At 43.8% G+C, this 12,977-nt stretch overlaps 1 protein-coding gene across 7 annotated transcripts in view; it reads right to left on the reverse strand.

Moving 5' to 3' along the window:
* PTPRT (protein tyrosine phosphatase receptor type T) overlaps window positions 1–12,977 on the reverse strand; it is a 451,419-nt gene that overhangs the window by 227,810 nt on the left and 210,632 nt on the right. For all 7 annotated transcript variants that reach the window (XM_058422730.1, XM_040080154.2, XM_040080156.2 and 4 more), the window contains exon 7: window positions 2,640–2,933. In XM_058422730.1, coding sequence (XP_058278713.1) covers window positions 2,640–2,933 — 294 coding nt within the window. The remainder of the gene's footprint in view (window positions 1–2,639; window positions 2,934–12,977) is intronic.

Here is a 12,977-nt window from a genome sequence, read left to right on the forward strand (position 1 = left end):
CAATCTCAACAAGGCCTGTATGACAGTTAACATTAACAGAATGACCTTCTCCAGTTAGATTTTCATTAGTAAAATAGGATGGAAACCAGAAAGTGCCTCAGCTTTGCCAATTTGAACAAATTATCCACGTCATCCTTCTCGGTGTCAGTCGATACCTGAGCTGGGCAGGAAACTCAGCAGTCTGGGACACAGGACAAGACAATACTAAGAAAAAAGTCAACTTTTTTTTTTTTCTTAATCTTAATTCCTGAATTAAGCCAAACCCAGCATTTTTTACAGGTAAGGCAGAGAGGTTTGCAAGTTTGGCTGCTGCAGCGAGTGTGACTGCAAAGAGACAACACATCAGCTCCAGACCAAATCTGAGCACGTCACGTTTCCATCTGCAAATGCACAGTGCCAGGCCAGGCCTGCAGTGACTTCTGGCGGTGTCAGAGAATTTGACCACACTGGGGAAGGAGAAGAAAGCCAGAAGGTGAGCAGCAGAACACGTGCCAACTTTCCAAACAGACCAGGACATCATCCGTGTCGCTTCATGCTTTCCACCCAGCTGCTGCAAAGCCTTCAACATCTGTGTTCTACCAGGTGCTGAACCAAGCAAACACGAGTCAGGGCCTCGTGCTCAGATTGATTTCTTTTTAACCAAATCTTCTCCAAGGGGCACTAAATGTTCACTAATTTATAACCTTCCTAATAAAGGATGTGCCACCCAAAACACAGTCAGCCTGCCAGGCTGCCTCTCTTGGCAGAGAAAGGGAATGTTGCTGGAAGTGCTCCTGCCATGAAGTGGATGAGGAACGCTACCATTGCACTGCTTAATCCCGTGCTAGGATGATTTTGGGTGTTCTGGATGCCTTCTTCCCACTTCAGATGTGCTGTTTGATCAGAAAGAGTAACAGGAAACCGAATGTTCTGACAAGGTTTTCGCTACTTAAATCCACGTTGTAAACCACTAATTTGTGGGGAGGGAAGGATGGTTTGTAGCAAAAGGAGAGCAACCTTTAGCCCCTGCTTGTTCATACCATGGTAAGGACCTTGCAAATATTACAAAAAGGCAAGAAAATGAAGTTGTGTAGTGGGGAAAAAAAAAAAAAAAAAAAAACGGAGGCAGAAAAGTGCTTTGCTCATCCCCCTGCCAGGCACAGGGCTTGATTTCCCTTAATGGCTAATGATTAATGTATGACAACAGGATGAATAGCCAATATATCTGAAACATGAGCAACACCATCCGTCAGTTTTTCACGAGAAGTCCAATATGGCTTAGAAAGAAAGATAGACTACTTCTGCCCCTGGATCAGAATTGATCCATTCCAATATGAAAGAGAAAAGGAGGGAGCTGCACAGCGTCTGAGCACAGTCCTTTGTCAGAAAGGAGGAGGGGAATCAGTTCCATCAAACGGAACACGAAAATGTATTTTAAAAATTAAGTGTCTCCTCCTTCACCACAGTGCACTCAAAGTGATATCAGTGTCAATTTGTTAACAACCACTGCAGATTCACTACCCAAGAACATAGATTTTGTTCTGCACTTAGAAGTGAAAATTTTATCACAGCCTGGTCTTAAAAACAATTTTCCTGCTGGAGGAACCGTCAGAAAAAAAAAAGTTTTTTGACTATTCCAACAGAAAGCCTGGCAAGAGTTTGTCAGATAAATGACTGGTGTGGAAGGGGGCAAAAAGTTAGCTTGTAATTTCTTTCAAGTGCAGCTAGCAAGTAATTTTCAAGTTCCCATAAGCTAACGAGCAATTTGCTAATTCCCATATGAAGCTATTTTGAGAATGAGAAGTTCCTTTAACACAACGATCTATTCTGAGGCTGAAAAACAAATGCACCTGTGTAAACAGTAAGATTTGTCCCATGAGAACCCACAGAGGAAAAATGTAAACATATCTAGAGAGAAAATTTGATAGACACACGCATCAGTTCTTACCGACCAACGAGTTTCACTGTACTGCTGTCCAATTAAGAGTTTAGCACAGAATAAATGAATGACCAGGCTGCAAGAGTCCTTCAAGATCATCGAGTCCAACCCAGCCCTGACACCTCAACTAAACCCTGGCACCCAGTGCCACATCCAGGCTTTATTAAAACACATCCAGGGATGGTGACTCCACCATCTCCCCAGGCAGACCATTCCAGTACTTTATCACTCTTTCTGTATAAAACTTTTTCCTAATATCCAACCTATATTTCCCTTGGTGCAGCTAGAGACTGTGTCCTCTCATTCTGTCAGTGCTGCCTGGAGAAAGAGCCCAACCCCAGCTGAGCACAGGCACCTTTCAGGGAGCTGTGGAGAGTGATGAGGTCACCTCTGAGTCTCCTTTTCTCCAGGATGAACATTCCCAGCTCCCTCAGCCATTCCTCACAGGGTTTGAGGAACACAGTGCCTTCTGATTTTTCCTATAAGCACGAGCTTTGTGAGTAATAAAGGAGCCTTCTGAAAACTTTTACCGGCTCACTCTGTGTACCTTGGCCGCCTCAACAACACCAGCACAAAACCAACACTTCTTAAACACCTGCCTGTGGAATAAAACGCAATATTCCAGGGTGTATATCCAAATTCGCCATCAGTTGAGCCCCCTGATGAAGCAGCTGCAGTGTGGCAGAGCATTGGCCAGGGAATGGAAGCAGCAGAAGCTCACCTGCACACTTGGTCCTGGTGGTGAGGGGGGGCCCGGGGGGCCCCGTGCCCCCTTCCCCGGGGCGCGTCAGCAGCACCCGGATCTCGTACTCCACGTCGGGGTCCAGGTGCCACAGCTTGTAGTTGGGGGAGTCCACGATGTGAGTCTCTGCCCAGTTGCCCGTGGTGGTCCTGTACTCCACCTCCTTGAGGATGATGGGCCCGTCCCCGATGATGGAGTTGGCGTTGGGTTTGATCCACAGGTAGGTGGCTCCCACGGCCAGCAGCTCCGGAGGGGCGATGGGGGTGGGAGGCTCTGGGGACAAAAAACAAACCACAAGGGGTCAGAGAATGTCGTCCAAATTTCCATCGTGTATCCGTGCAGTAAGGCTGCCCCAAAACCTTTTGTGACAATTTTCCCCTGTCACTTATCAAAACCTTTATAGGAATTCAATCTGTTACTTTAAAGGATTGGGTTTGGGTTTTTTGTTGGTTAAATTTCAGCCCCCTTCCACTGAGGGTAGTGTTACCAACTGAGGAACACCTGGGAAAACCCAGGAACCACAAAGCAGCTTTCTGTTTTAAAAGTGTCTTTTAGATCATCATGAGGATCACATACTTGCCCCCTCTTTTAAGCATATGAACAACAGCACTCAATAGAATCTTGGAGGGTGAGGGAGGGGAAAGGAAATCCTAAATAAAGACAACTGAGTGCCCTTAGCACAAACCATGAATAAAAGGGTTCCAGCAAAGCCCTTCCTCTGCCCTGTGACCTGGCACAGCAGAACATCCCAGTCACTGAGCATCCTGCTGTGGTTCAGCCAAATTCAAACACTTAGCGTGACACAATTAGCAACAAGAGGAAAACTCAAGTTCAGCAAGAGGAAAACTCAAACTCACTTGATAATTTTCTGATCTTAACCCCCCCTAAAAAATAAACAAGGAAATATTCTCTAATCAAAGCACTGGCTGAGGCAACATCAGCAAATTTAAACACCAGTGATCTCCCCATGCCCAGCAGCCAGGATGCTGCTGGAACTGGCTCCAAGTGGGGCTCTTGGTAGCTCAGAATTAAGAAAACTCCAAGGCAACAGTGAATCAACACCTCCTATGGTGCTTGATTGCAAAGTTTGCTCAACTTCATGGGCAAAGGCACTCAAGAAAGTCTGCATGAGACCTGAAGAGTGCCTGGATGTTTGAGAAGCAACACGAGGAGGCAGGAGCCAGCTATTGAATACAACCTCTGTGAGAAAAAGCAATGCAAGCTGATAAAAGACATCTCAGTGACTCCCTTTGATGGAAGCTACAAATAAAAAAAGGGGAATAAAAAAAAAAAAAAAAAAAAACGAAAAAAAAAAAAAAAAAAAAAAGAGAGAGAGAAGGAAAAAAAAATAAATCTACAGAGCTCTGGCTGTCTGCCTGATTTTTATTATTCTTTTTCCCCTCTCTGTCAGTGTAAATAACAGTTGCATACTGGAAACCACATGAATAGCAGACACCTTGTGGCTTTGAAAACCCGAGCTGAACTCTGCAAGATTACGAGCAGCTTCCTGAATCTAGGAATGTCTAGCCTTCCGTCTGCCACACTCCAGCGTGGTTTGCCCTCAGCCCAGAGGACACAAACTCTATTCTCTTGTGAAAATCACGTAACAAAAAAGAATAATTTTATCAAGGGGGGCTTAAAACACTGGCACAGGGTGTCCAGAGAAGCTGTGGCTGCCCCTGGATCCTTGGAAGTGTCCAAGGCCAGGTTGGAGCATCCTGGGACAGTGAGTGGAAGGTGTCCCTGCCCATGGCAGGGGATGGAATGAGATGAGCTTTAGGGTCCCTTCCAACCCAAACCATCCTGTGATCTCTGTCTCAGAAAAAGAAACACATAAATGTTACAACACAAGAAATTTAGAGTTCAGTGGGAGTCATTCCAAATCCCTCTCTCCTAAAGGTGATTCCTCAAAGAGCCCAAAGAACTAAAAGAATCCAGGACCTACAGAAATGTGGAAGAAAGGGCTTTGAGCACCACATGATGGGAGGATGATTGGATTTTTCCCCTCAGGACAATTCTTGCAGGTTAAGATCTTGCCAGTGAAGAGAAAGAAGCTGTTGTACAAAAGGATGTGCTGAAACCGGGTTTGATTTAATTTCCTTTAACTGTTTACAACAAAACATTCTATCTCCTTGAGACTGACTGCAGGAGTTGCGCATTGTACTCCTGGAGAAAAAACAATCTAAATTGTAATTGCAGCAGGTATCCAACATGAACAAGAATCAGTGATGCCAGATATGTTTTCTGTGGAATGTCTGTTTCTGCTTTAATTTTCTGCACCGTTCCATAACTCCTGCCAGAATCTTTTTCTGATGGGAAATGCTAGGCTGATTATGTTTTGACTTACAAAGTTATTTCTCCAAGAAAATTGTTTTCAAGGAACATGTGTGGATAGAGTTTCATTAAAAATCAAATTATTATAGATCACAAGCAGTTTATTACTTGTTTCTTGGTGAGAGGCAATTAAAAGATAGACTCGGTTATTTTTATTCCCAATGCAAAAACTACATCTTCCAAGCCACATCATAGTTGAACACAAGATAAATGAAATATTAAACTCCATTCTCCTGGGCTGCAGATTTCAATAGCAACGTGATCCAGGTTACTTTGGGATTTGATGGCAACTTAGAAGAGATTTATGAGACTGAGCTTAATTAATAGAGCAGTTTATCCTACTAAGCAGACGTGAAGATCTCATCTAGCAAGTTTAGTAACTATTATTGCCAAACTGAATTAAATTACCATCTCACCCAGCATGCCCATCTTCCCTACTTTTGTCCCAATCCAAATCATCCCCATCAAAAAACAAACTGAAACAAAAAACCTGATGGTGGTTTCCCTTCTATCCCTCATTTATTTTCCCCGTTCTCTACCACTGAAAAAACAGGTGCTGCAAAATGTAATAAAAGTAGGAATTTAAACTGCTGCTCCTGTTTTCTGAATTTAAGGATCTAAGATAAGCAGCTGTTCCAGTAGTTTTTAAAGAATCAGTCCCACCTCACTGAAAATAATGGATTATTTCCTACCAGCACCAACTGGAGCAAAAGCTTTTACTCTTTTAATATCACTCTGTGCCAAATTACTGCAAGTGATCTAAACAAGTTACCCATTATTTAGCAAAACTGGCACATAAATGAGAACATTTTTTTGCTCTCTGTTACAAAACCCACTTGTCGGTTACAGATGAGCAGCCTGATGTTATGAGCTCACTATTTTAATTAAAATCTCTGTTTGACCTTGATTAAATAAACATGGTGACAGATTGGCCTTGTACACACGTAATTGTGAACAACCATATTTTAAGCTCCATTTCATCCCAACACTATTTTATATCACAAGCTTTGCCTGGCCTGGTGCTCCCTTTCAGCCTCTCTCCCATCTCCCCCAGGCAGAGAGGAGGAAGCCAAAGGCTCCCCAGCAACCAGCACATCTGGAACTGGATTGCTGCAGCTGGAACACCCAACTGAACCCCAGACTTGGGAACGACATGGAAAAATGTGCTTATGGGTGCTCACTTAAAAAATAATAATAATAATAATAATAATAATAATAATAATAATAATAATAAATATATATATATATGTACTTCAGGCTCAAAAAAAAAAAAAAAAAAGTTTTTGAATCTAAACCCAGGTTCAGTTGAGCAGACACAAAGGGAGTTGGGGTGTGCCTTTTTCTCCTCCTGTTAGAACAGAAAATACAAGTCCCATCTGCAGCTCAGAAGGCTGGACACTGTTAGAGCTTCAAAGTGATGTGAATTCTAGTCATGCAAAGAGTTTGAGAAAACAAAATTAACATGAAGGACCAGAACAGACCAAACAGAATCACAGAGGATCTCAAGCCCCACCAGGATCAAATACAAATCCCTGTTCCTTGCAGGACCACCTAAAATTCCATCAACCATAGGGACAGGGCAAGGGGTGATGGCTTTAAACTGACAGGGATAGATTGGGTACCAGAAATTCCTCCCTGGGAGGGTGCTGAGGCCCTGGCACAGGGCGCCCAGAGCAGCTGGGGCTGCCCCTGGATCCCTGGCAGTGCCCAAGGTCAGGCTGGACAGGGCTTGAAGCACCCTGGGACAGTGGAAGGTGTCCCTGCCCAGGGCAGGACGCTGGAATGAGATGAATTTTAAGGTCCCTTCCAAGCCAAACCATTCTGGGATTCTACAATGACAAAGAACATCATCCAGACGCTTCCTCAACTCTTACACCCTTAGTACCCTATTAACACTCTACTTTCCAACTGCTGTGGAAAACCAATGTATTTTACTCTTTGGCAAATATTCCTGAGTGTTTCTGCTCTACTGCTGGAATATTTCTCTCTTTGGCTTTCTAAGCAAGGCAACTTTAAGCAATTTTTACATGATGGAAGAATAATTGGCTCAAGATGCCACTGGGAAGACTGAAAAACTAGAGAAAAATCCTCAACAACTGTTACCACTTTCTCCTGTGAAATAATCCATAAAGAAAGACATTATAGAAAATGCAATCTTAAAACAGCTGGATATGCCTCCTAAACTATGAATTTTATATTTTTTTTTTTTAATTTCTCCCTTTTTCATAACAAAACCATCTGATAAACTGTGATAATAAACTCTCAGTGGCATGGGATGGGCTGTGGCTGGTTTTAGACAAAAAGAAACCCTAATGTCACAAAACTCTGGTGTATCACCAAGTGCAACAATTCCACCTTTTGTTTTCTCACGTGCACAGGACAGAGCACAAGTTGTAAAAATAAGATCAGAAGAGACACAGTGGTTCTTATTCTTTGAGGGTTGAAGAGGTGAAGATGGGACCTGCTGCACAAAGACAGAGAGATCCCTGACAAGCAGGATCTGTGTTTTCCAGCGTGATCCTGATCATGTCCCTACCCATGGGGATTGTAAAAGCTTTTCTCACCAAGTCCTAAATGAGCAGCTGTGCACTGTGCTTGTCAAACTGATCAGGAAGGGACTGAAAGGCAAGGAAACCAAATTTTAAGCTTCTCAAAACTCTTTTAAGCAGAAAACACTGAATAAAAAGCATCTATATAGTTTTCTACCCAATATCCAGACTGTCTGAGCAACATCCATGGGCACCTTCAGAGTTTTATACAATGAGTCTTCAGAGTTCTGAATGTCAATGTTTATACTGGCATTGCTTATTTTCACACTTCCTACCCCTGTCACAAATGCAGGAGGTAAATTTAGTTTCCTAGTGATGGTCCAAACTTCCAGTTCCATTTCTTACACAAAAGAAAAAGGGCACCTGGATTTTACAATGTTTAGCACGAGCAGATTTCACTGTGTTGACACTGCACTGGTAGTTTTTGTCCAAGAGAGACATTCAGCTCAGTCTCTCAGTACTGTAGCACACTGATGGCAGTGGCACGTGCCAAGTGTTCTAAGAGTGTGCCAGCAGCAGCAATAAATGATGCATTAATTCACCTGGACAGGTAAATTGCACCAGGGAATGAGATGGTCTGCCTGAGCCCCAGGAAAAGTGCCCAGGACCAATTCTGAAATCGACGATTCTCAATATTTAATTAAAGCCAAAATCCAGAAAAGTGAGTGAAGATTTAGGATTTCTACAGCCTGTAGACCAAGGGGCAATGGTTCCATAAGTTTAGAAATTACAGGATTGCAAAGCATTTACTCTTTGTTTTTTAACCCAAACCACCCATTATGGACAGAGCATTCCCAGCAGGCAAATGTCACCTGCACACCTCTTCTCCTCTGTGAACATTCCTGTACAACCCCTCCAGGGATGGAGCCCTGTTCTTTGGATCATGTGACAAATTCCATCTCTCCATCTGGTGCTTCTTCCTAACACAGAATTTACTAAGGCAGCAATGAGTGACTTTAGTACTCAGTGATGTAAAATATTCATTTGCCACAATAATGTGTTTTTTTCCCTTTTGCTTTACCTCAAGAGCTGCTGCTTCTGTCTACAGGGGACTCACCACACATTTCATGCACAAAAAGCAAGCAAGAAAGAAAAAATGAGCCAGAAAATATGAAAGAATTGAGCAAAGGGGTCAGAGAATCAGCACAACAGCAATGAAAACAAGAGATGAGCAGAACCCAGGGGACAGCACTCAATAACACCAAAGAAAGCAGTGGAGCAAGAGACTCAGTATTGGGCAGGATGCTTGCTTCTATCATCCCCTCAAAACCCCAGACTCAAAAACTACAGACTGTTCCCTCAACACCTCCCAACAGCACAGGCGTAGGACACAGATATGAAGGGAGAACTTGATCCATCAGCCTGATGGGAAGAAAACACTCTCTCTGTATTTCTGAAAGAAAACATTCTTTCCCCTCAAGAAGAAGAGGAAATGCTCCTTGGTGACTTGAACATGTGCTCTAAACTAAGCACCTGGGCTGTCAAGGATTAGAGAGAACACAAGCACATTTACAGGAGCTACTGCAAGGCAGGAGAAAACCTCTTAACCCTTTCCTGAAAGCACTGCAGTCACCAGGCAAGGCAGCTGGAACAAATCCTGCCTGAAGAAGGATCATCTGTGTCAGTGTCATCTTACCCAGCACACATTACAGAGTCAGCCTGGGTGCACGCAGAGCTGTACACACCCAGTGCCTCCTGCCAGCCCTTCCAGTGGTGGGAGAGGAGAGGGGCACCACATCCCAAGTGGGAATTACAGCAGCGTGCTAATTCATTAGCATTTCACACTATTTGTGCCTCAGAAGCTTAGCCTGAATCCCACCAGAGCCTCAGAGGATGCTTTCATTCTCTAATAAAGAAAATAGCATTGGATTAGTTGAACAGTATCTCATTTCCCAGCGTAAATTAAGTGAATTAGATGGAAGAGTCTGTGCTCTAATTGTAAAGCTTATTACAAGAACTCACGCAGATTAGACCTGAATGCTTCCCTTTGACTCATCATCTGTACTGTAACAGATAAAAATGTGGCTACAGACCCTCAGCACTGATGTGCAGGAACATCCAGTTTTGCAGCAAAACACATTCCCAAGCTTTGTGCACCCTGAGTGCCAGCAGGCAGCCTTTCCCACTGGGATGGAGAGCTGCCCTCTCCAGAGCTCAGCAAGGCTCTGGAGGGAATCTCCAGGAATGACAAGACACCAGGGCTGGAACCATGGACAATTAACTCTCCCTTTTAAAGCACGTGTAATTTTCTGAGTTTGTCAGCTGCAAAACAGCTACAAGAACACATAACAGAGAGGAACAGTGCTGTGTTTCTCTCTTGTTGCTTTTGGGATGTCACTCTCTTTACAGGGATCTCTCATGAACCATGAGAGGCCCTACACAAGGACTTGTGGGCATCCACGAGCTGGTTACAATTAGCTTGACTTTCTCTGGGTAGCTTCTTCATGTTCCAGCCTGCCCTAATTATCTCAGGTCCCCTTAATTGTCAGTGGAGAGAATGGGCTCACCTTAAGGCACATATCCAAGACAGATAAAATTAACTGCTCCCTGAACCCCCCATCTTTTGACTGATATTAAAGTAGAGGTGAAATGCATTTTACCTCCTTACTCCTTATTTTCTCAGCACATGGTCCTCAGTGTGGAACACAGAGAGGTACTGGATCAGTCCATTAAGGAGAAAGCCAAGAAATAATTCTGAGCACCTCTAAGCCCTTTGAATTCTCTCTGAAAGTTCTCACTCACGGCAGCAGAACTCGGGTGCTGCAGTCTGAACCCAGCACATGAAGATAAATGATGATGCCTTTCTCAGAAAGGTGAGCACAATTCACTTTCCTTTTATATGCAGGAAAATGTGTATTTATATATATTTCCTTTATACATGCAGCCAGAGCATGCACTGGTGACAGTGATGCTCTTTGATTTAATCATTCAATGCTCAAAGTGCCTGTCAGGGAAAGGATTTCATTCTCTTACTAAGAGTGTTCTGAGAATGGAGTGTCTTAGTCCCATCTGTTGAGATTGTGTCACACACAGAAAAAAGGTTCAGGTTTCATTTGACCAAAATACCAGTAAAAATAAAAAGACCATGACTTTCTCTGTGCACCATCTAACTGCTCCATTTTGCTCCACAAGGACCATGTCCAGCTTGCTTCAACCAAGTCCTGGTCTCCAGACTTTATCCCTGCTGTATTTTCCTTACAAAACAATCAGTGATTTTTAATTTTTGCTGCTTCCTTCATTACTTGGACTTGATGATAGGCACATCAGCTATGTGTGGACTAAGGTTTTAAATTATTCTGGAAATGACCCATGAAGAAATACAAATTAGGGTTTAACATATCTGAGCAGAACCTATCTGAATACAGTAATTACGAAAGTATGAGAACTAAGCATCACCTCTCCTTTAACAAGAGAGATGAAAATACAGGAGCTTTGCAGAAACTCTGGTCAAAACACTGATTCCTCCACTAGAAATTGCTGCAACTGCACCAACAATCATTCAAGCTGCAGGTTACTCATGAAGCTGTGTCTGAGTTCTCTCTGCCCTAGGTGAGAAATCCCAGGGGTGCTTCAATCTCTGCTGATTTCCAATTCACCCTGCTTCCTTCAACAGCCGCTTCTCCGTCACTACAGCCTGAACCAGCAGCCTGTGAGATGCTGCTCCTCCTCAAAGCTCCTCCAGGTCTGTACAATTGTATGGAAAACTGCATCACATCCTCCCAGCACCAAGGGTCTCTGCACCAGCCACTGCTCAGGGCCACCTTCAGCTCTCCCTCATGTTTCGAATTCCAGGGTCCATCTGAGCTCATCCATCACATGTCACTAAGTCTGTTCCTGCTTTCTGGATGAACAAGCTGCTAATCTCCCACGGGGACTGAAAAATGTCATCTCAACAAGCACCAAAAAAAAAGTAGAAAGGCGTTAATAAACATGTAAACTGAGAAACATGTAATTTCAGGTCAACTCAGGTTCAAGCAGCTTCAGCAGTTGCTATGCTACCAGCTGATGGTGGTGGGAAAGGACAGAGGCAAGAGGATTTTACAGCTCTGTCTAGAGCGGCTACTTAGCAACTTCTGCTTTCTGGCACATCTCTGTCTGCAGAAGGAAGGATCATTAGTCTGTAAGCTGCTGAAATGGCAAGTGACTGGAGGTATTGACCACCAGGAAGCAGCATGGAATGGTTTGTCTGGGTTGATTAAGGAGCCTAATCCATAGCAACCTGCCAGGCTTGCAGGAAAAGCCTGAGGAGGGATGCCTCACTTCATGAGGCAAAGCAGGGCAGTAAAAATCCCACTGTCCTTTACATCCCTGTGCACCCCTGGGCTGTGCAGGACTGATGGGGAGCAGCCAGGCTGGAGTTAAACAGGAGAGAGTACCACGGCAGTCACAGACTCAGCCACATCCCCTGGCACTGACACTGAGCCCTCCTCTCTCAGACACAGCCTGTACCCAGAGCTGGGTCCACTCAGGGCACTTCCAGCCCCTGCTCACAGCTAATCCCCACAAAACCCTGGTGAAGCAACTAGGAATACATTGTTTTATAAATGGAAATGATGATTAATGGATGGCTGCAGGGCTTGAGACTGAATGCAGACTTGTGTTCCAGCCTACAGACTTTATGACCTCCTAGAAAGAAGCGTGTGCCAGGCTTGACATACAAATTTAGGGGGTTTCAGTCCATGAAGAAAAATGTTCTTGCTTAAGCATTTATTTTCCTGTGACAGATTTGTGAAAAACATGGATCACATTTGACCATGAGGAGGCAAGTCAAATTTAACATAAAAAAGAGCTGATGCTGGAATAGCAGATAACAAAAGTGCCAACAGGGATCTCAGGGGGGCACCCCCAAGGAACTTTTCATCTTTCTCAGCTCTATATCCTGAAACAGCATCTGAAACTTCCCAGGAAACCAAGTCTCAGAGTGGGTGGTTACCTGAGCGCAGGTTTGCTGGACATCAGTCTGAGCAAGAACACAGTTCTGATCTCGGTGTGGAACTGGGATGAAGCAGACATGACTGATTTCCAAAGGTACCTTGCCAAGTGCTCATTTTGGGCAGTCATTTCTCCTGCCTTAACTGACTGAAATGACAGACCTGGGAACATTAATGGCCCAAGGGAAGAACTGGGTTTGCTGTTATCACAGCTATGCTTCATTCAGATTTAAAAGTTTTCTCACTTTGCTCCTTTCTCTGGGGTAAGAACAGATGGGCACCCCTGGAAACCTGAAGAAACTGCTTGAAAAACTGGGTATCAGGGATATTTAAATATTCCTCATGCAGGTTCCAAAACATTCCCAGAAATACCACCTACAGAAACTGTCCTGTGGTTTACACCTAAAGCAGCACATTTCATCCCAGAAATTCAAGGTGAAGGTTAATCATCCTCCCACTTTTATTGACAAAGTGTGAAAAAGAGCCAGGTCCATTACCAATAA

This window comes from Hirundo rustica, chromosome 16 (assembly GCF_015227805.2).
Source record: "Hirundo rustica isolate bHirRus1 chromosome 16, bHirRus1.pri.v3, whole genome shotgun sequence".
In the NCBI taxonomy this organism is placed as follows: Eukaryota; Metazoa; Chordata; class Aves; order Passeriformes; family Hirundinidae; genus Hirundo; species Hirundo rustica.